Source organism: Podarcis erhardii (assembly GCF_964252035.2).
Source record: "Podarcis erhardii genome assembly, chromosome: 9".
Lineage (NCBI taxonomy): Eukaryota > Metazoa > Chordata > Lepidosauria > Squamata > Lacertidae > Podarcis > Podarcis erhardii.
In genome coordinates, this window is record NC_138512.1 from 19,959,582 (window position 1) to 19,982,618 (window position 23,037).

Here is a 23,037-nt window from a genome sequence, read left to right on the forward strand (position 1 = left end):
TAATATATTACGTTTATTAACACATGCTGAGCCTATGTCTAGTGAGCTTTGCTACTAAGGTACAGAATGTTCTGTGTTTTGAGATGTGCAAAGAATCACTCCACTTAAAAATATTATAATGTTAGCTTCAGTGCATAAACTGGCTGAAGGTGACTTCGCTTCCTAAGTTCTCTGTGGTTGCTTCAAGTAAAATTTTCCTTTTAAATGTCCAGAACTTTGTCATCTCTCTGAATAATGTTTCAGAGTTAAAAGGTTGAAAGTAAAGTCTCAAATTCAGTGGATCTCTGATTATGAAGATGTTTAGTACCAAAATTATAAGTGTGTATGTGTTCTATTCCTGTAACATCTGTAGCAGCACCTGTCCTTTGGAACTGCTTCCCATTACGCTTCAGGCAGATGGCGTGTCTGTTGTGTTTTCAGTGCCTATTGAATGCCATTCTTTTTTCCAACCTGCTTTTTGTGAAGATCTTTATCCCCGTCTGAAACTGTATTGGATCTGAAATTAAAAACAACTTCATATGTAAAAATAATGGTTTTTACTGTTGAAATTGCTTTGGGATACTTTATGGGAAGTGATTCATTAGTGGAATACATATTAATAATTAAGGCTATTTTTATATCACAGCTGATGTCCTATGGCTTATTGGAAACCTTGAAATTCAGTGTCCTCGAGCTTCAAGAACACCTGGATACTTACAATGCCAAAAGAGAGGCAGCAGAGCAGGTAAATGTATTGTGGTGCCTGGCTTGTTGCATTGTGTTGAAAGAGGAAAAAGCTGAAAAATGCAGTTTTCTCAAACTACACCCAGCTGCCCCACACTAGAGTCATATTAGCTATCACTATCTCCCTTCCCCACCAAGCCAAAAAGGTTACCCACCTCTGCTCTAATAGATGGAGCGCAACAAAAAAAAATTTGCAGTGTGAAGTGCTTCTGTTCCGGGTTTGAGCCACTCCACTACATTCTCGTTTCCTCTGCTTTTTCTTTTCCTCCTTCCAACACTCAGTAAGCTTTCCATGCCCACTGAGCATGCTCAGTTCTTATTTTTGGGGGAGGGGATGCTCCATGTTAGGACGGGGGGCAGGGTTAGTAGGGTGTGCCCAACATACAACATTAAAATATTTGATTTCACCGTTAATGTCTCTGGAGCTCTCACATACATCCTTGGGGACATTTTAAAATACTGTAGGTTATCACTGTAAACCAGGAATGACTCTATCCATACAAAGAGATCTATATCTATATCTTGTCTTTTCTATATCTTGTCAATCCATACGATTTTTTAATATTGAATATTACATTTTACATCCTGATATCAGGTGGGAGTACTGCTCTCCCTAGGTGTTGAAGGCAGAAATCGTTGCTCTAATTGCAAAAAACTGAAGTGTTACCATGACAACCCCATCCAGTTCCAATTTCTGCCTCACCTTGTTCTGTTGTTGGCTTCAGCTCCCTCCCCTTGTCATCAGCTCAGGCCTGTTAATTTTTTGCCTTTTGTGCCTGTGAATGTTGGAAACCTTTATCCCCCTCCTCTATCTGGCTCTGTGGTTTTTTGCCCTTTGTTTTTTGCTGCACTGTTCTCGGAGCCTCTCCTGCCACCAGCCACCATGTTTTCTCTCTCACCTTTTCTCTTTGTTCCCTTCCGTGATTATTTAAAACTGTAAAAAAAAGTCTCATCTTCAGGTGCTCCCGTTTGCTCCGGGCAAGACACCGCACATCTATGGGCAAATACAAACAGAGGTCTGTCGTTGGTGTATTACCCTTTGCTGTCCACCTGCCAAGACACAGGCCTCTGCTATGGCCCCACTGTCAGATCCCCAGAGAGGAATGGCTGCTTCCTCCGTTACATCCACCTCTTTTGTGCTAACTGCTGGCTCCTTGTCATTTCATCATGCCTGGTCAGAGCCCTTGGTTGAACTGGAGATTGGCGGCTCTAGCAGTGGTAGGGGCTCTGAGCCCACTCAGCGTTTGGTGCACAGGCAGCTTAAAGTGGATGATAATTTTTGTGATGAGGAAGGAAGCCAGACAAACCTTGGTCAGCTTTTTACTAGGGACGCTTCCCCACAGGAGCTCTCCGGGTTTCAGGACTCTTCCTGTGTAGCCACACTGCAGGGTATCAGCAATCTCTGCCTGTTTCTACTACGCAGCTGCTCCTGTGAATGCCTTACAGGTTGATCTCTGGGTTCTTCACCTGTCAAAGGAAGCTTTTCTGGCAGATCTAGCTAAGCCTTCATCTCCTCCTGCCCAGCCCACCTCTGCTCCTCTTCCTTGAGTTGCCTCTTAAGGTCTTCGTTGCTTGTACCAAGCCTTTCCGTCAGTCTCAGTCCTTTTTCATTTCATTTCCCCCTGTCTTTCTGGGCAAGAAAGCATCCTCTGCCATTTTAACGATGGTTGAAAGCCTGTAGTATTTTGGCATATAATTGTTTGCATTTGACTCCTCCAACCAAAATCATGACCCATTTGACTAGAGCAGCATCTGTTTGGACAGTGTTTTCCTTGAGTGCTCCCTGGGTTAGTCTCAATACCTTTACTAAACCCTATAAGGCAAAATGTCTGTGCTTTTGTAGAGGCAGCCTTTGGGAGCCATGTCCTCCTGGACCAATAGGGAGCACCTCATTCTCTCAATTGTTTGCCACCCTATACAGGTCAAATTGGGTATGTCCCACCTGATGTCATGACATACGTGGAAAAGATACTACTGGTACTTACCCTTGAATGGTTCCTCTACATGCATGTAGCATGACATAAGGGCTTCACCATTTTTCTAGGCTGCCTTTCTCCATGTGATTGGCGGCCCATTTTCTGTGTTACTTCGTGTTTCCTGGATAGGGAGTGTCACATGTTGGGGTTTTTTTTGTCGTGCCACTGTTCTGTTTTTGGCACTTACTGTCTTGGCTTATCACAATAAAAACTGGCGGAGGTCATCATGGTAAGGTCTCAGGTTTTTGCAATTGGAGCAGCAATTTCCACCTTAAACCACTAGGTGGAGCATTACTCCTGCCTGATGACATGTTACATACATGCAAGAGAACCCTTCATGGCAAGTACCAATAGTATCATAAGACTTTTAAAAAGTAACAATGTTAAAGGCAAACAACCTTGAGCTTTGAAATATTTTCAGAATGTTAGATGATTCTGATACAATGGAGAATTCTTGTAACTGATAGCGTTGGGAGGACATAGGCTTTGCATTAAGAACGGAGGTTGTTTTTCTGGGTGAAACATTGAAATTAATTCAAACCTGAAGGCTTTCTGTTACTTCAAAAATACTCCTGCGACCCACTCAAACCTTTGCCCTGCCCTAATCACTCACCATTTCGTCACTGAAAAGCAGGCAGAATACAGGAATAGATCCGCGGGCAATCTTTTGACACCATCACTACAGAAACCTCATGTTGAGAGCTTCTGGTACACTAGGATGACAGAGGTCATTCTGAAGTTACCAGCCACCAGACTCTCTGTGCATAAACAATACACAGATGATTTAGATACTGTCAATTAATAGCAATGCACAGAAAATAACAATGCCCCAAACCTAGTTGTGCTAGAATGCAAGTATTGCTAGGAAAGTGTTAGTTCCCTGAAATACTGTTTTCGCTACAGTTGAACTGTTAACCCAGTTCAGAGGCTGCTTAAACAGGTAGGAAGATAGATGTATACAGGGAACTGCTATGTATGCAAGCACTTCCATTGTGTCGGGAAGATCTGTGAGAGGACACACACAGCTGCTTCCAGTATTAAAAACCATGGCAAAGCCTCTTCATTGAGCAACTCCATGGGCATTTCAGCTTGGGCAAACAGAGTGTCTTGGATTGCAACCAGTCCAAGTGTGAGAAGGCAGTATTGCGTTCTGGTATATTAAAGTGGAGGAAGTAGTTTAACTGCAGCTGGCACTACTGCTTGTCCCGTCCTATTTCTATCACTTTTACTTGGGCAGGCTGAGATTCAGCCAAGACCCCCTGTGCAAGCTCTCCAACTCAGCCTAATGTTCAGGAGTAGAGCAGGTGGTATCAAAATCTAATATGCCTCTAGGAGTCAGCTATGTCAGAGAATCCTGTCTGCCTCCTGAGGTCAGCTTCAAGCTCACTTACTTGCCATTAGGCTCTTTTGGATTGTGTATGGCAGATACTTTCTTCTCTTTTATAGCTTTCACTTTATACTTCAGAGATCAGTAAGAAACCAATATTACATTGGCTCATTGTCAACACTCCCACTGGAGGAAGAAGGGGTGGGCATTCTTTTGCAAATTCCTTTCCCCTATGCAGCCCCCCTGTACCCAGAGATGTACCTGATGGGGGGAGAGACAGGGAGACGAGAGTCGAAAGGTGTTTGCAAGAGCGGGTTGGCAAAAGTTGGTTTCTGCAAAGTCCTGTCTGCTACTCGGCTAAAAATGAACCTTTCCTTCACCCCCATTAATAAATATCTCAAATATGAAAGAATAAGGATGTTATCCGACAAGATGTCCAATATGTCCATTGTATCAGCACGCTGTATTTATGATAATTTTGTGGTCCACACAAAATACAATCTCTCTGTTCTTCAGGCTCTTACAAGCATCACTGGGTGGTTGTTGTTTGTTTTTTGTAATCATGCTTGTGTTTTATTTTGTAGTGGCTGAAAGATTGCAAGAGGACATTTGGTACAGATGATGGTATTCATGGAACCACTACAGATGCTCAGGTCGGTGTCGGGCCCTGGTCACTGGGTCCATTTTATGCCATTCATTAATATGAACACCTTGTGTATGCCACAGTAGCAGTCATATTCCCAGACTGATTAAAGATTACTTGTAAAGGTTTTCATTTCAGTTATCACAACTATCTGAGGAATTTTATGAAGCATTGGCCTAAGAATAATGGATTCTCCATTTTATTGAAGTGAGGAGCCAGGCTCTGGGTCTGGGCTTAATAACACTGAGCAGATAAGCAGGACAGATAGCATCTGCGTACCAAAACACGCCTGCCTTTGATGCAGCTGCTGTTGCAAGCGAGAGAATTGGTATGCTGCATCTCTGCTCATCAGATAAATTACTGTCTGGACCAGAAGCCTCGCTGGATCTAATCTCATTAGTCCTGGGCACATACCTATGACCCGTCTAGAAGGGTACATTTAAAACAATTACTGGAGTGATGAAAATCTTGCCTGTTGTATTTGGAAAGGGCTTTCCAGAACAATACAGCTGTAGTACTTGGAACTAATAGGTGCATGAAAGAAGGCACTACAGGAACATCTTTGCTAAGGCTTTTTAATACTTAATACCACAATATTACCAAGTATGCAACAAGAACAATATTTCAAGTAAATGCTTGCAACTGCCATGGTATTACGAGGATAGTGCTCTTTAGCACCCCGATGGTTACACTGTGGGGTGCTGCCAATAGTATTTAATATCAATATGTATCATCTGGGCATAGTTTGGGGGCAAGATGCCATCGGTAGGTAGATAACACTTGATGATATTTCTCTAGTGTTTGACTCAAGAAAGGATATGCAGTGCCTGGATGCAATGGTGGGATGAATGAGGGGAAATAAGCTGAGGCTGAATCCTGGCAAGATGGTTGCACTGTGAGTGAGCTGTTTCCACGTCTAGGAAATTGGTTGACTGCCTGCCATGGACAGGGCTGCTCTCCTTCTGAAGGAGCAGCTACACAGCCTGGCGGCGCTTCTGGATCCAGCCTTATCACTGGAGGCCCAAGTGCCTAGAAGGGCCTTTTACCAGCTGCACTTGGCATGACAGCTTCAGCCGTTCCTGGACTGGGAGAGCTTTACCACCATAGTTCAGGCACTAGGCAAGATTTACCGTATTTTTTGCACCATAACACTCACTTTTTTCCTCCTAGAAAGTAAGGGGAAATGTCTGTGCATGTTATGGAGGGAATGCCTATGGGTGGCATGCCTACGGATTTTCCTCCTCTAAAAACTATGTGCGTGTTATGGTCGGGTGCGTGTTATAGAGCGAAAAATACGGTAATTATTGCAAGGCACCCTATAAAGGGCTTCCCTTGTGCTTGGGCCAAAAAAATGTAGCTAGAAGCAGGGTTTTTGTAGAGCTACCCAAAGCTCTGTTTTCAGCAGAATTCTCAATTTTTTACTTTAACTTCATACCTTCTGGTTTTTTCCCCTTCTTCTCCCCTTATTAATGAATGTATTTATTATTTAATTTGTTGACTATTCGCTAAAAAGTAGAAAATCACAAAGTGGTTTCCACTGCAAATAAAACTTGAGATATATCAATACAATATAAAAATAGCTACATACATTAAAACCCAAACAATACATAATCACAAAGCAGTAGCAAAATGAGAAACAAATGGGCCAGCACCTGGCATTAGAATGCCCCCAAAGCCAGGATAAATAAATATAACTTAAGTTGACGATGAAAGTGGAATACTGGTGGTGCATAGAGCATAATTGCATCAGGGTGATGAAACTGCTTGTGACAGTATTGTCTTCTGTGCTTATCTTCTAACATTTGTGGGGTCGGACCAAAGGTTAATGTACGGAAGTTTCTAAAGAGCCTGTACTCTGGAAGGTTTTGCTTCATCACCCTCCCCAACTTTTATTGAAAAACACTTGTTGCAAAAAAAAAAAAAAGTATTGGGAAACAGAGTCTGATCCTCTGCATCTTTTGCAAGGGGGGGGGGACACCTTGCCCCATCCTCTGGCCCTGTTATCGCCTCCTTTGCTGGGTTAGCAGGGTTTGCCTGCTCTGTTGGTGTGAGGTCAAGGTTCCTTGCAATGCAAGACCACCAGTTGGAGAAAGAGTGGGGAAATGGGTGAGGTGTTGCTAGGTAAATGGGGCTCTTCCCACAGCTGTGCTAACACTGAAACACAGTTGCAGTGCCGAAGATCGTAATGTTGAATACAGGTGTTGGGAGAGGCTTAGGGAGCAGAGCTGGCTGTGGGACAAACCTACAACAAAAGTAGGGCCCAGTACTTGAGTTTTAATAGAAGCAAGCTATATTTATCTACGGGAATGCGGGTGGCGCTGTGGGTTAAACCACAGAGCTGAGGACTTGCTGATCAGAAGGTCGGCGGTTTGAATCCCCGTGATGGGGTGAGCTCCCGTTGCTTGGTCCCTGCTCCTGCCAACCTAGCAGTTCGAAAACACGTCAAAGTGTAATTAGATAAATAGGTACCACCCTGGCGGGAAGGTAAACAGTGTTTCCGTGCGCTGCTCTGGTTCGCCAGAACTGGCTTAGTCATGCAGGCCACATGACCCGGAAGCTGTACACGGCTCCCTTGGCCAATAAAGCAAGATGAGCACCACAACCCCAGAGTCGGCCACGATTGGACCTAATGGTCAGGGGTCCCTTTACCTTTAATTATATTTATCTACAAGAAAATATTTCGTGGATGAAGGGGGACAATTGGTCTCTAGGGACCGTTCATCCTCTAAGGTCAATTCTCCACATACACCATGGGATTCTATTATTCTGTATTAAAAGATCCTTTGGAAGTGAAACTTTTTGGCCAAGAGAACGCTTGCTCTATGGTGCACAGCCTCCAAGCCAATCCCCCCTCCTTCCTGTTAGGGCTCCAAGCAGGTTTTCTTGCTTCCTCTCAGCCCTGGCCAGTTGAGAGCACACATACAAGAAACATTGCCCTTAGCCCCAGTTGTTGTTTTTTGTATGTGTGTGTTTCAGGGGAAAGGGGGGGATCCCTCCCCAATATTTCTTTCTGCAAGGATGAATATTTGCTATCTCGTAGAAAACCTATCCTGCCTTTCCCTCTCCCTCCATTTTGGGTCCCAGTCTATCTGCACATAAACTCCGTAGTCTGCTAATATAGGAAATCATTTGGCTGTGTTGATACGCCTTAAAATGCATGAGGTTTCTTTTTTTTATCTTTTTAATGAATATATGCATGCAGCTCTTTCCTTTCCAATTACCGTATTTTTCACTCTATAAAACAGACATTTCCCCCTCCAAAAATTAAGAGGAAATGTGTGTGCGTTTTATGGAGCGAATGCAGGCTCCTTGGCTTCAGCGATAGCAACGCGAAGCCTCCGAAGTGCAGTGGGAGCACTCCCTCTGAGCTCCAGAGGCTTCGGGTTCCTTTCACTGAAGGGTAGGTGCCCCTTCAGCTAAGGCACAGTGCCCCTTCAGCTAAGCAGGAGGAGAAATTGAAGGGGCTCAGTGTTTCCTGCCGCTTCGCTGAAGGGGCGCTGTGCAGAGAGGGGGAGTTTCCCCCCCCTTGTTCTCCCCCTCTAAAACAAGGTGCGTCCTATGGTCGGGTGCATCCTGTAGAGCAAAAAATATGGTAAATGTGAGAATTTTACAAATACCCTCTACTTTACACTATATCATTTTGTCATACTGCATGAAAGCAAGACAAGTAGTACATCTACAAATTCAGTTACTTTGAATTCTGCCTAGACTTTTTACACACAGTGAAGCTTTCTTTGAACGTTATTCTTCTTTTAGTTTATATGGGACATCTGAGACCCTATTTAAAATGATCTTCTATACTAATTCATGATCTTTTTTCCTTTTTGTATTTTTGTGACCTGCTCACGTTCTTGCTTAGCATTTGGAAATTCTAGCAGTAAGTGATGGCTCTTGATTTATCAAATATTTAACCATGCCAGTAAAGAAACTGGTTTCATTTTTGTCTCTTGTCCATTTGTGATATAGCTGTGTCTCATTTAGATTACAGAAAGTGTTTGCTTCACTTACCTATATAATTCTAACTCTTAAAATGCCAGCCCCTTTTAGATGGTAGATTAGCAGCAAGTGATTCCATTACCATTTGCTTTGCTGCTTTGGTGTAAAACAATCTTAACACCCATCTCCCTGTGATACATACATGTGAAAATATGCAGAGAAGTAATATTGCAATTTTGTTCAGGAATTTATTGCTTTTACAGTTGTCATGCTACTGTAGAACTGGAAAGCTAAGAGTGTATATTTTAATAAATGTATTAACTGTGGGAAGAAACAATGTGCTTGAACATAAATACCATATTTTGATATGTGGCCCAGAATTAAAACTGACATCACCAGTAGAAATAGAAGCAATTTCTTCCCTGCTAGAGCATGGCATTTCTGAAATGTCATGAGAATCCCTTTCTGTTTTCTTTGTTGTAAATACAATTGCCCTTCTTAAAAGGTAAAGTTATAAGGGCAACACCACTTTTTAATTATACATCTACAGCTTTCATCAGCTTCTTACTGCATTAGCTTCTGCAAATAACTTTTTTATATTGCAAATTATTCACTAGACAAGCAGTGTGTTTATTGTCTGATTATTATATAGTTGATTAATATACTGAATTTAAGATAATAACCTTAGTTTTTTCATTTACAGGAGTTGGAGTTGTGTCGGAGGCTATATAAGTTGCATTTCCAGTTGTTGCTTCTCTTCCAAGCATATTGTAAACTTATCAGCCAAGTGGATGTAGTTAAAAAAGAGGCAGAGGTAAAGAAAATACCATGTTTTTAATAGTGTTTGTTAAAAGTGAACTGCTTGAGATTGTCAATTTTGTTTTAAGAGGATAAAACAATCTGACTTACAATGTTAATCACATTTGTAACCATCACCCAATTGCAGTTGGATTGATGTCAAAGTTTCTGATACACATATACCAAAATTTCCAAGTTCATATTGTGAGCAGTTAAGAGTTGGAAGGGATCCCGAGGGTCATCCAGTCCAACCCCGTGCAATGCAGGAATCCCAATGAAAGCATCCATTACAGATGGCCATCCAACCTCTGCTTTAAAAACTCCATTCCACCGTCAAATAGCTCCAACTGACACTTAGTCAAAATCTTCTTTCTTGTAACTTGAAGCCAGTGGTTTGGGTCCTACGCTCCAGAGCAAGAGAAAACAAGCTTGCTCCATCCTCCATGTGACAGCCTTTTAGCTAGATGGCTCTCAGTCTCCTCTTATCCAGGCCAAACATGCTCAACCATTCCTCTTAAGGCTTGTTTTCCAGACCCTTGACCATCATGGTCACTATCCTCTATATACGTTACAGCTTGTCAATATCCTTCTTAAATTTTGGTGCCCAGAAATGGACACAGTACTCCAGGTGTGGTCTGATCAAGGCAGAATAAAGTGCTTGAGGTACTTCTGTGAGCAAGCATTTAACCCGAAATATGCCCTAATTAAATATTTTTTAAAAATAACCCTCTGTCCCCATTTCTTAAATTGCTTTTAGTACAAAAACTTAAGTTTATCTTCTTTTGTTTTAGGTAATAAACATGTCAGAGGAGCTTGCACAGCTAGAAGCCTTTCTGAAGGAAGCAGAGTCTGCTTCTGACAGTGGTATTGAAGAAATGGAAATTCCAGAAGCTTCTCAAGCCAACACTGAGACTGCCATTCATTCTCTCATTGAAACTTTGAGGAATAAAGAGTTTATGTCTGCTATAGTACAGGTCAAAGCTTTCAGGTACAATTTGCTAATATTCTCATTTGAAAAGGATAAAATTGAGAGGGACCTTTATGCAATGGCCTACTTACATCAGTATATTTCTTATTTTATCAATACAATTGTAAGGTAACTCCAAACGGAGTTAAGTTCTCTCATAACTGTAAGGTATAATAATTTTTAACCTAGAATTTTGAAGCAAGCCTACTTTATTAAAAAATGGAAATATGATAAACTTCTTTATAAGACAAAGACATTAAATGCATCTTTTCTGTTTTTCCAGATGTATTTGGCCCAATGACATATTTGGCAGTTCTGAAGATGATCCAGTACAAACATTGTTGCAGATATATTTCCGTCATCAGACCCTGGGCCAGACTGGCAGTTTTGCAGTAGTTGGCTCAAAACAAGATATGTCAGAAGCCAGCTCAAAACTAATGGAACTAAATTTAGAGATCCGGGAGTCACTGCGCATGGTGCAGTCTTATCAGCTTCTGGCAAAACATACAGCAGTGGGAAGTTTGAGCACTGGATTTTAAAAACTACTGTCCCACAGAGAAGAACTGACATGGTCTCAATATTATCAAGCACCTTTTCATATCTGTTGAAACTTGCTGTTTGTGACAGAAACCATACCTGTGATGACCAGTGAAGTACTGGGAGCAAGCTATGTTATTCAGAAATGAAGGTTTTTGAAACCTCATAGCCATCACCTTAACTTTTTCTTAAACAGTAGCTGTGTATGGACAGTATGAACACTTTTTGAAAATAACTATATACAAACTGCATTAGAAGAAAAGGGCTAAAAACAATGCCTACAAATGCATTATTATCTTCAAAAACGACTTGTTGCAATAATGGCCTCTTGATACTGAGACAATTAAAAGCAGGTAAATGAGGCTAAAAATCAAGGCTGGTTATTTTGGCTGAAGACCTGCGAGGCTTCTTCGCTTTCAAGCAGCAAATAAATCATCAGGTGATGCCAAATTAATACACTTGGCAATGTCATGAGGAATGTGCTGCCATACTGGAGCCGGAAAGACTGCAGACTCCATTGATTTATCAATGTTGTATTTACTCTACCTTCGTCTATAATGGTGGATTATGTGTGAAAGTAGGAATGAATGGATATCTGACAATTGCATTTTGAAGGTATGGATGTTTGATATGGTCTGAGCATGCCTAAAAAAGCACTGCAAGATTATTTTTGGAAGAAAAAAAATATTTTATTAGATTTAACTCCTTAGTCTGTAAATGTTATGGCATTTAATAATATTTTAAACTGGAATTATCCAGTTTTCAAAAAGAAATAATATATCTAACTCGTTTGGAATGCTGCTCAGTTCTCTGATCAGCGCTTATTACAAATATTGATAACGACTAACCAAAAAGTAGCTGCCTGCAGAGACTTTAAACTGTATAATAAAAGATATATGTTGCTCCTCAGCAACTCATTAGAAAAGTTAACTTATTTTATTCTGTACATACTCTAGAAATTGTATAGTGTAAAATCCAGTATTTTTCTTGTACAATTGTGCAATGCACTGTTACATGAGAATAGTGTATAAAGCTGGGGGGAGGGGGGGGGAGAATAGTGGCTGTTAATGGAATACATGATCTGCATCTGTGTATTCTAGAGTTCAAGAAAAGGTGTAAACTTGCTTGTATTTTCATGATAACGCTTAGGAATTTGGGACTGTAGAAGGGAGAGACCACTGACTACCAAAACCTACAATATACTTTAGAATTCCTTATTAAAATCTTGTAGCACAAAATAAACTGGATTCTATTGGAACCAAAACTTTTTTAGAAGCAAAAAAGTAATGAATGTCTCATGATTCCTGAAGGAACAAATGCCCTGTATTTTATGCATCTCTCCTACCCACTGTGATTGATGTTAAAGCAAAAAAATTGGGCTCTGAAATGTCAGGGTGTAGAATGTAGACATGAAATCTCTTAGCATGGCCTTTTTTCCACTGGGGAAATGGAGTAGACATGTAATTATGCTGAAATACATTAAATTAAGGCACTGTGCATACCATTGGACTGCTGACACAAGTTCTGTTACTTTTCAAAATCCGCACATTCATAATCACTGTATTATTTTTTACCCTGATATAATTTAATTATTTTGAAGGCTCTGTGGTACTGTAGATTATGTTCCTAATTATTTAATACACTTTTAAAAGGGGTGTGTGTAGTTTTTAGTGGTGTTACTTTTTACATCTTCTATTGGCCTTTTTGTGTTTCTTTTTGCTTTGGGGAGGGTTGGTAAAATAAAATTTCATATATGCTACCTTGTGTATTTTCTGAAAAGGATTGTGGGGTATGTGTGCAAACATTTAAATAAGAATATCACTTTTATGCTTTATTCTAAGACAACCTTAGCATGCTTAAAAATAGACTAGCTATAATAAGTGACAAAGAATACAATACACATCCTCTAACCAAACATACATGTTGTATGTAGTGCTGTAATTGCACTGCATGACTTGCTAGGTGTAAGTGTAGATAATAAATAAAAGTAGAGGGGGAGCTGCTGCAAAACTCTGCATGATGTGGTGGTTCTCCTGAGTTATTTGTATATGTTACTGATAGTTCAGAATTGAGCCAAACTCATTTTTGTGCTAATTGGGGGGGGGGAGAGATCCATAGCTCATTGGTAGAATATAAATCCATTGCAGTCCAAATTCAATCTCTGAATTTGGTACTTCCAGTTAAAGGATCTCCATAACCTTGGGAGCCTGGAGTGCTAGTTCAAACGCAGGCAAGGTGAGTAAGATGTATAAGGTGGATCTGCATGCAAGTAGTGAGATAACAATAAACTTATTATTTTCATTTATATTTCATTTATAAATTTCTCCCACTGAAATCATCAGAGATGCTTTTCATTGGATTGGGCCTAAGGCGATGCTACTACACAGAATAGGGAAAGGCGCTTGATTGGCTGAAGGGATCATTAGCAGTAGGACAAGGCCTTGACTATTGAGAAATCTCCCATCCCTTTGTGAATTCAATATCCCACATCTCCACTCCCGTTGCTGACCAGGCTTGATGGGAGGTATTAAAGAGGAGGTGCCCAGTTAACACTACAACCTATTTTCTTGCAGTCATACTAGCTTCTATCCAGAAGCAAGCCCTGGGTAAAGTGTATCAAACAAGCTATTTGAAACTTCAGAACCTTAGCACTTAAAGTTGATACTAGAAAGCAGGTATTTAGCAATACACAGCAATTTGGAAGTACAGTATAAACAACACTACATAGTAGTATTTAAAATGACTGCAGCACAGATCATGTAGTTCTAGCAATGTGGCCAGTGACAGTTTCAGCTGCCTCCGATAAGCTTAAATTGCTTTAACCAAACAATAAATCCCTATCCCTCCATAAAAAATAGTTATACTATATCAACTATACTGACATAGTATAGTATGTAACAGTTATAACAGCAAAGCATGGTTCCCATTTGAGAATGTGCAACAGTGAGCCTTAGGCTCATATGCTGTCCAAGTACAGTGGTACCTCGGGTTAAGTACTTAATTCGTTCCGGAGGTCTTAACCTGAAACTGTTCTTAACCTGAAGCACCACTTTAGCTACTGGGGCCTCCTGCTGCTGCTGCACCGCCGGAGCACGATTTCTGTTTCTGTTCTCATCCTGAAGCAAAGTTCTTAACCCGAGGTACTATTTCTGGGTTAGCGGAGTCTGTAACCTGAAGCATATGTAACCCGAGGTACTACTGTACTAGAAGAGAAAGTTTAAAGCTTCCATTTGCAACCACCAACAGCCTCCTCTATTCAGATGTAATGGGAAACAATGGCAAATTGAAGCTTTAAGCTTCACCTCCTAACAGGAGTGCTGGCATGGAAGCCCAGGGATCACTGCAGGTCCATTCATCTAATGCCAACTCCTGAGAGACTGATCTGCTTTCAGAATTAAAATCTGCAAATGATCTACCCCTTTTTTGGGGGGGGGGTTCAAGTCAAAGTTGTTGAGCTTTAGGGAGGAGAAAAGCCCTGTTTTTATACAAATACTGTCTTAGTTCCATTTCCGGGGGGGGGGGGGCATTAAAGGCAAGGGTCAAAGGAGAAAGTCACTCACAATAATAAACGCTTTGAATGAAAACACCCACAGAGAGAAATGAAATAGTTACAAGCCGTGATGAAGCATCACAATCCCTTTATTTATACATTCACTCAGATAGCGCCTCATCATCATGAAAGTTGTAGGTAATATTTAGAAGCATGCCATTCACTGTCTTGGCTCAAGACAGTGAATCTTAATCTCTCAATTTTGGATGATGGCCAGCCATTAGACATATCCTGCCACTCACCTACAAACTTAAACTGGCATTGGTCAGAAATAGTTCTCCCGTTGTACCAAATACTGTACCCACTGTACCTATCAATATTCAGTTATGCATACAACTTAGATCCAGAACAATTGTCTAGTTTTTACCCAGCACCATTCAAGTACATCTCAGTTGAAGAAATCTAAAGGACTATACATCACTGCCTCCTACTTCTACCATTAAACAATTCACTGCTATTCCACCCCTTTTCATATCAGTTATATATTTGATTCTCCATAAATTTTAACTATTTCCCATAACTTTACCTGCCCTGTATAGAGCAATTGTCAATGTGAAACTCATACGTACAATTACATTTCCCAGTTTGGGGCCACTTAAGTGTGCATTAGGTTCTACACAGAAGCATTTCATAGCAAGATGGTAACAAGGAAGAAGACTGGTACACATTCCTCCACACAGATGGGAAGAAGGGTTTAAATAAGGCTCTCCCATCACCAGCAACACCCCCCCTCTTTTTTTGCTGAACTTGCTTTTCAAGTCTTCTTCTCTCCAAAAAGAATCTAGCTGAGTCACAGTATGCCAGGCAGAGTCCCTCCCCCTTAATACAATTACAAAAAATGAAGTGGGCATTAGGTTGCATTAGGATTCACAATTGCTTTACTACAGCTTCATTGGCAGGCTTTCCACTGCTGCAGCCTGCTGTTTCCAAACAAAATATCTGCGTCATTGCAAATCTATATTAAGGATTCTTTCGCTACTATCCTGCTCAAATAATATATTTAAAACTAAATGTACTATCACAAGAGAGACGTTTGCCTTTGCACCTTCCACAGAGATCCTGACGATGGGGTCTCTTGGGATCTACATGGCGCAATTTCACAGGACAGACGCACCGTGTCTGCTTGCAACTCTGAAATGGGACAGAAAGAGGCACAGTATCTGAAACTACTACAAGCATCCATGTACAAGTTCTGCAGATAAAATATGCTTTAGGGGCCTGCATAGGTATAAGGTTCACAGGTTCCATGACCTTTTTAAACTCCAACCTAAGCACCGCTTTCTGTTTGGGGGCCTCTTCAGTGACTGGAAGACTCATGCACAATAGGATGCAACAACAACTACTAAAGCAAACTGTTAACGCTACTATTATTGTTGCATCTCCATCACACACACCCCAACTACAGAAGTACAGTTTCCCTCTAGGTAGAACAAGGAAGATCAATTCCAAGTACTGTATAAGACTCCCTAAGAAGTGGCGAATGCCATTAAGAAGATGAGACAAATTCATGGAGGTAAGGCTGTCAGCTGATAGTAACCACCATGGTTATATGTCTTACCTCTACCTCCACTGTCGGAGGCTGTACATCTCTGGATATCAGCTGCTGTCAGGAACTACAAGTGGGAAGAGTTCAGGCTTTGCACAAGGCAGCTGGGTTGGCCTCTGGAAGAACATGATGCTAGACTAGGTGGGCCTGATCCAGTAGGCTCTTAAGACTGCCCATTGGGGAAATGATGCATTTTGAACTTTAACCCTACATATGTCTACATATGTAGCAGAATGCACAGCTGGGGATCATATTTAAATTTCCCACATAAAAAATAATAATTAAAACTTCATTTCCAATTGCAAGAAAACTGAGAGCAAGCAGAGGGCTGGACTATATTTGTAACAACTACACAGGGAGCATTCCAAAGTCCTCCATTTGTCTGAAGCAACAGTTCATTCTACCACCCCATGTAGAACATGCCTTCATTAAACCTAAACTACTCCACAAAGTATCCAAAACTGAACCAATCATGGGGCCGCATTAACTAAAGATATACGCCATGGCCTAGTTTGGACTTTAAATCATCAGCCAAATATACCATGGTTTAATAGTAGTTCTGGAACAAGCACCTCCATTTCAATCACCCACCCAGCTTCAATTAAAATATCCTGGTTTCTTAAGCCAGTGTTTCACATGACCTCCAAACCAAGAAACTGATTTGAGTTCACTCAAAACCACTATAAGATCATCAACACTGTACAACAGATTAAGAGCATTTTCAATGAACAATTAATTTTCCCCATCCTTCCAATTTACTTATCCTTCCTATTAGCCATCCTGGTGCAATCAAAGTTAAAGGGTAATTAAATTATCATTAAATTCAGGTATCACCGCTAGTGAGAACTGATCTTGCACAGGAAAGAGAACCAATTAAATCTACATACTCAAGTACAGAATGTGCATGTGCTGTGCAGAATGTACACGTTAAACTATAAATGCTGTTCTAGTGGGTTTAGAGGGTTTTCATGCTCTTCATGACTAAGTGCACATCCCAAAATCTGATAGGGGATAGGCAAGGGCCAACTGAGCAGGATGCTGCATCTGGTTCTATATAAGCACACCTGTTTTTCACAGGGGCACAAGCATTCTATACTGCAGTATGGCTATCCGAATACAAGCAGTAGAAGAGACAGAGACAGAGATATCCAATGCCTGAAAACAGTATGTTTGGAAAGTATTTTGCCTTCAATGGCCTCCTAAGAGTTGCTTACTTGGCAGGTGATATCCTCCACACGGTAGGGATTGTAGGATTTCTGGCAAGTTCGGCAGAACTGCCTAAAATATACCTGAGGGTGGGTGGGGAGAAGGAAAAAAGCATGAAGGCAACTCCTTACCAAAGGGCAAGACCACCCCCCTCCACTGCTCTAGTGACAATACTCACCTTGTTTGTGCCCTGCACACACCATACATAGGCACTCTCCCAGCGGATGTTGCAGTCCTTGCAGTGGTAATAGCCATACTTCTGCTCTAGGAACTAGAGAGCATAAACCAAACAGTAAGGGAACTGACATCTCAAGTTGAGCAGCCTGTTGCAAGCCCTGACCTTGTGCGCCTTAAGAGCAACTGGCAGCAGCTTCCCTCACAAGCTTGAAGAATCAGAAGAATCTCTATTTGCACCAACCACTAGCCACAGCAATAAAACAAATGTGTTGAAGACAGAGGTATAAACTTAACTATACAAAATACATTCTGGAGGTTTACATCAATAATCAAATAATGGATCTTTTTCTAATTGCTTGAGGCAGCGTCCATAATTCACCAGGCGCATTTTGCACCCAGCTATCGGCCACTTGTGACCAAGTGAAGATGCCCAGGTGCCAGGAGGGCGTATCACGTCTCCACCATCCATAGGTGCATGCCTGGGGATCACCGGATCATGACTTTTCATAACCCATCCTCTAGAATTCTATCCATCGCATTGTATTTTATCTACACAATCGGAATGAATTTCAGGAACCAAAAAGTTGTATTGAAAAATACAATTTTTCAGGTTTCTGGCCCAAAAATGGCAACTAGACATTTCGGTTTGGTGACTAACCCTGGTTTAAGGAGCCATTTGGCACCTAGCTTATGAGTTTCTAACACTGCCTTGAAGAACAGTAACCAACTAACCTCCAACTTAAGCAACACTTTCAATCTAAGTCCAGAGAGTTTTGTCTCTTTTCAATACCTTCTATATTGAAGGTAAGAACTGGCCAATCTTCTCCCTGCAAGGTTTTCTTCTCTTGAATAAAGCAAAACTATTATTTCACTAGGAGGTGGAGAGTGTCAGTGCCCCATAGCAATGTAGGTAGTTCTATCAACTGAGATTCCTATTCATTAACTCAGCCAGATATGGTCTGCAACTTCCATACCCTAATCACCTCTAGGTTAATTACAGTAATACACTTCTAATGAGCCTGTCTGGAGCTTCTGAAATCATCTTCAGGTTGTTCAAACTACAGCTACCAGGATTCTGACTAGAGGCAATAGATCAAGTCACATTAATCCAATTTTATACAATTTAAGTTGGTAACCAATTTAAGTTGGTAATTTCTTTCACATAAAACTGCCTAAGGCCTGCTCCAACTTCCCCACCCTAAGAAATAGCAAGCAGGCAGGCCCTCCCACCCCCATTTTTATTCCTACAGTGCCCAGAAACTGGCATAGCTTTCCCAGAGATATTTGGCTCCATTTCCACCCACTGGAACACAAGCAAAGGCTTGCGTTCAGTGAGCTTCTTGGACACTGCTTTTTGGTACACACGTCTTCTGCCATTTTGATTGCACAGGCTTTTGGGTATTGTCTTGATAAACTACTGCCAGCCACTTTTATTGCTCACCACAGGAAGAAAGGGTGTCACAGCTTGAAACAAGTTTCTGCAAAGGGGAAAACAAACCAGTCATTTCTGCTCTCCATTCCATCCACATGTTCTCAGGATGTGGTGGGCCAATCCACACCAGAGGAGCAGTGGGGATGCAGCTTGGTATGCAGAGGCAGGGAGAGTGTACTAAATGGAACTTTTGGGTCTCCCCACCAACCTATGTCTCCCGGCTAGTCTAGTTTCTCCATACACAATAATGCATGAGGCTCAGAGCCCAGCCACGAAGAACTATGAAGGGATTCTTTCAATTAACTGCGCTAATTTCTGTGCTCCTTCTTGCACATGAGCAACTGTGAAAAGTCAGGGGTGGGTACCATGTGCCCCCCCCAGATGTTTTGATCTCCAACTCCCACCAGTTGCAGCCAGTATTACCTGTGCTCAGCAACATCTGGAGAGTCACAAGTTCCCCACCATTGGCCCAAGCCAACAACCCACAAAGTACAAAAAGCTCCTACAAAACCAACACCACTGGGTCTACTCTACGCCAATATTCAACTTTGCTCCCTTTGCCATAGGCAGGTAATTCCTCTGCTCTTCTGAATCAGATACTTTAATTATCCAAGGATTCTCGTTATGCCTGCATGAAGAGCCTAGGACAACTTGCCTTTGCCCAATGAAGCACATCACAATCGGCCTCATGCCAAAACGGACAGTGCAGGTGCCAAACTTGTACAAGTCTTACAAGACTAAAATTGATGCATAGCATACAGCCTTGTGCATTCTGTTTAACCTGAAGGCACCTGCAGGTAACTCCCCACCCCCCACAACAAGTCCCAGCGTGGGAGAGGAAATGGTTAAGCCATCCTACCCCACGGGGGGGGGGGGGGCAACTTGAATAAAATATTGGGGAGGCAGATAAACCCCAACCCATATAATCAATCATGTGACACCATTTGAATGGCAATGCCCATCAACATGTCCAAGAAGAGTTATGTACAAAAATGCACAACCTGTTGTTGGGCCCTTAGGCTCTCTAAAACTCAAGTTTTCACTTACAAGAGCAGAAGGATAGCTCTATTCTTCATTCAGGAAAGTAAGGCTTGTTCCCGCTACACAATTTGGCCAAGCCTGGCCTAAGCAGATTAACTACCACCCCACAAATAAGGACTCCCACAGGAGCCCCAGACACCATAGGGCAGAAGGGGCTGGTTAAGTTTCATCCACTCCGCTGAATTTTTATGTCCTTTTTAATGCCTTCCTTTGTCCATTTTTATGTCTTCCTGCTTTGTTTTATTGTTCTGCACATAGGCCTGCGGTTATAGGGCGGTATAAAAATTCAAGGAATAAATAAACGTGTTTTCACCGTATTCTTGACTGCCACCCTGAGACTTTCACTGAAGCGCAGCAAAAAATAAAATAAAATAAAATAAAGCAACCCTGTTTAGGGAAGTTTTTATATTTGATGATTTATGGTGTTTTTAGTGTTCTGCTGGGAGCCGCCCAGAATGGCTGGGGAAACCCAACCAGGTGGGCAGGTATAATTAATTAAAAAAAAGTATTTTATATATTATTATTATTATTCGAAACAAATATATTTGTTTTCTCAACATTATAAACAAACACATAAAACATACATAACTCATAGCCTTATTAAAAGGCTTATTAAATTACACTTTTTAACTTTGTTAATTGACTTCCTCCCTTCCCCTTGGTTGAATTTCATTGCATTTTAACGGTTTTCCAAATCACAGTCCTTATAAAATTTAACTTAAACATGAGCATCCTTAGTATTATTATTATTATTAAAAAGAAAACCCAACCCTCCGCTTAAGCACAAGGGAAATAAGGAAGAGCGAGTCTCCTGAAGAAGCAAGAAATAGGCGGGAAGCTGAGGGAGACCCACCTGGAAGCGCACGCGGGCCTTGCTTTCCTCTCGAGGCCCCTCCGAGGGCTTCTCCGCGGCCTCGTCTCCCCGCTTCTCCTCTGGCTGGGGCGGCGCCCCCTCGCCGTCCTCCCGAGGCTTCTCCGGCTGTTCCAGGCCGCCCTCGGGGGCTGGGCCCGAGCCCTCCTTCCTCTCGGCCTTGGGGCGCGGCGGCGGCGGCCGCTGCTCCTCCTGCAGGGCGGCGGGGCCCTCAGCCTTCTCCCCGCCCGCGCGCGCCTCGTCGGCTTTCTGCGGCGGCGGCGGCGGCGGCGTCGAGGCGGCGGCGGCGGGGCCGTCGGGCGGCTCGGCTTCCTCCAGGAAAGTGGTGAGGCGCCGCGGAGCCACGGGCGAGTAGACGGCGATGGTCCTGGGGAAGCGCACGGAGCGGCAGGCGCCGCTGACGGAGCTGCCTTGCTCCTGCTCGACGGCGCGGCGGCGCAAGAAGAGGGGCCGCGGCCCGAGCGAGCACTGCACCGAGGCGTCCTGGCGCGGGTTGACTTGCACGCCCACCTCCTTGGTGTTGGCCTTGCGCAGGCGGGGAGTCAGGTTGGGGTTCACCTGGGACAGGATGGCTTTCAGCTGCGCCCGCTGGTAGTTGTCGAAGTACTCGGCCGCCGCGGCCGCCACCGCCGCCGTCTCGCCATAACCGGAGAAGTAGCCGCCCCGCTGCCTCCACGGACCCTGCCCGCCTTTGCCTCTCGGGTAGCGGTAGGAGTAAGGGTTGTAGGAAGGGTACGACGAGTAGCTCTCCATGGCGTCGTCCACCAAAGCGGCCATTGCCCCGGGCTGCGCTCATCACGGACGAGGCTTAAATAGCCCGCTGGGCGGGCCGCCTCCTCTCCCGGGAGACCCAAACGAGAGTCACTCGACACAGCTGTGCGGGTCCCGTGGAGCGAGCTTTGCAAGCCTATGAGCGCTTACTTCGGAGCAAGCGCCAATTAACGTCGGGGGCTTTCCTTGGAGGAAGCATGCATGAAGGCACGCGCGCGGCTGTTGTTGCAGCCGCAGGTGGTTTACTCTGCAACAAAAGGCCCCTCGATTTAGCGGCGCGTTCTTGCCATGAGTGTCCGCAGGATTTGCAGCCTCACTGCGGAATGAACACCGCCGAACGCTGTAGGGTTTTCTCCCGAGTAAGCATGCAGAGGACTCGGCTGTTAACCGGTTTTCTGATGTCATATACAAATAATAATAGAAAGTAGCAGAAATGGTTAAGCGCCCTGCGTTAAAATTCCCATATGGTCGACAAATATGCATTGAAAGGGGACAGTAAACTTAATTAGGCTGTAATCCTAGGCTGGTTTACATGGAAGTAAGAACCACTGAACTCAGCAGAATTTACTTCTCAGTAAATGTACTAAAGGTCCGCCTGTAAACGGGAAAAGTTACTTTGAAATCAGTGCTGTTCAAACCATTCAGAACTGCAATCCTGCACTCACTTATCTGGGAGTAAACTGACTGAAACTCAATGGGTTTATTTCTGAATGGGCATGTACTGGATTGTGCTATATGTATACCAAGTACTGTATATTATTTATTAATCTTGCCACTAGGCCACATTCCACACGCGATTTATTTTACCTTGGTTACCTCTAAAGTGGTCCCACAAACTTTAATGCTATGGCATTTCAGGCTTTAGTAATATTTTACAATATACACATAGTACGTTCCCATTTAGTCTAATACTAAACATAGTTAATTGAGTAAATCCCACTAAATTCAGTAGAACTTACTTTCCGGTAAATATGTTTGGGATTACAACCTTGGTGAACCAATGAAATCTTAGCTTTGATTCCCAAGCAAGTCCACATGACCTACAGAAATAGGAGGGCACATATTGTATTCAGTGATGTATGCTTTTGCATGCAAACAGAACAGAATTCAGTTCCTGGCTTCTCTGGTTAAAAGATTAAGAAATACCCTTACTTGGCATCTTAGATAATGGTTACAATAGATCTGCATCACAGGTCCAGCTCCTTTGTTAAAACAGATTGCAGATTTTTGCTCCCAGGTATCTACCCTGAAGAGTTAATAATGCCAAGGAGCATTCGGTTTTTAAAAAGGCCCCCACTCATTCGGAAGAGAATTTCTCTTGACTACCGCTTAGTGGGAGGGAGATCTTGTTGCTCTTCTGTCTGTGAAAAGAGTGACAGCTTTGATATCAACAAGATGAAGCAGACAGTGTCTCATAAGTCCTCTTAATGGCTTGGTATCTTCAGAATAAATTTAATCAGTGGTAAATATACAACATGAGTTCAACCTTTCCACATACACAGAAGCTGAATAATGTAAAACAGATACAATGCTTTT

At 42.6% G+C, this 23,037-nt stretch overlaps 2 protein-coding genes across 12 annotated transcripts in view; one reads left to right on the top strand and one right to left on the bottom strand.

Moving 5' to 3' along the window:
* Nucleotides 1–12,413, top strand: part of FRYL (FRY like transcription coactivator) — a 141,172-nt gene extending 128,759 nt beyond the window's left edge. For 8 of the 9 annotated variants that reach the window (XM_081875558.1, XM_081875559.1, XM_081875551.1 and 5 more), the window contains 6 exons: nucleotides 626–724; nucleotides 4,611–4,679; nucleotides 8,529–8,546; nucleotides 9,309–9,419; nucleotides 10,195–10,391; nucleotides 10,654–12,413. In XM_081875558.1, coding sequence (XP_081731684.1) covers nucleotides 626–724; nucleotides 4,611–4,679; nucleotides 8,529–8,546; nucleotides 9,309–9,419; nucleotides 10,195–10,391; nucleotides 10,654–10,909 — 750 coding nt within the window. In that variant the 3' untranslated portion in view covers nucleotides 10,910–12,413. The remainder of the gene's footprint in view (nucleotides 1–625; nucleotides 725–4,610; nucleotides 4,680–8,528; nucleotides 8,547–9,308; nucleotides 9,420–10,194; nucleotides 10,392–10,653) is intronic. The other variant, XM_081875553.1, reaches the window with a different exon arrangement.
* On the bottom strand, nucleotides 8–21,512 carry ZAR1 (zygote arrest 1). 3 transcript variants are annotated; one of them, XM_081875911.1, is made up of 4 exons: nucleotides 20,713–21,512; nucleotides 17,388–17,480; nucleotides 17,218–17,292; nucleotides 8–496 (listed from the first exon to the last, which is right to left on the bottom strand). In XM_081875911.1, exons 1-4 carry the CDS (start codon nucleotides 21,505–21,507, stop codon nucleotides 470–472), a joined length of 990 nt encoding a protein of 329 aa, XP_081732037.1. In that variant the 5' UTR covers nucleotides 21,508–21,512; the 3' UTR covers nucleotides 8–469. The 3 variants fall into 3 exon arrangements, with proteins under 3 accessions (XP_081732037.1, XP_081732036.1, XP_081732035.1); XM_081875910.1 differs by lacking the exon at nucleotides 8–496 and adding an exon at nucleotides 733–1,717; XM_081875909.1 differs by lacking the exon at nucleotides 8–496 and adding an exon at nucleotides 14,508–15,588.
* Between the last annotated feature and the right edge of the window lie 1,525 nt (nucleotides 21,513–23,037).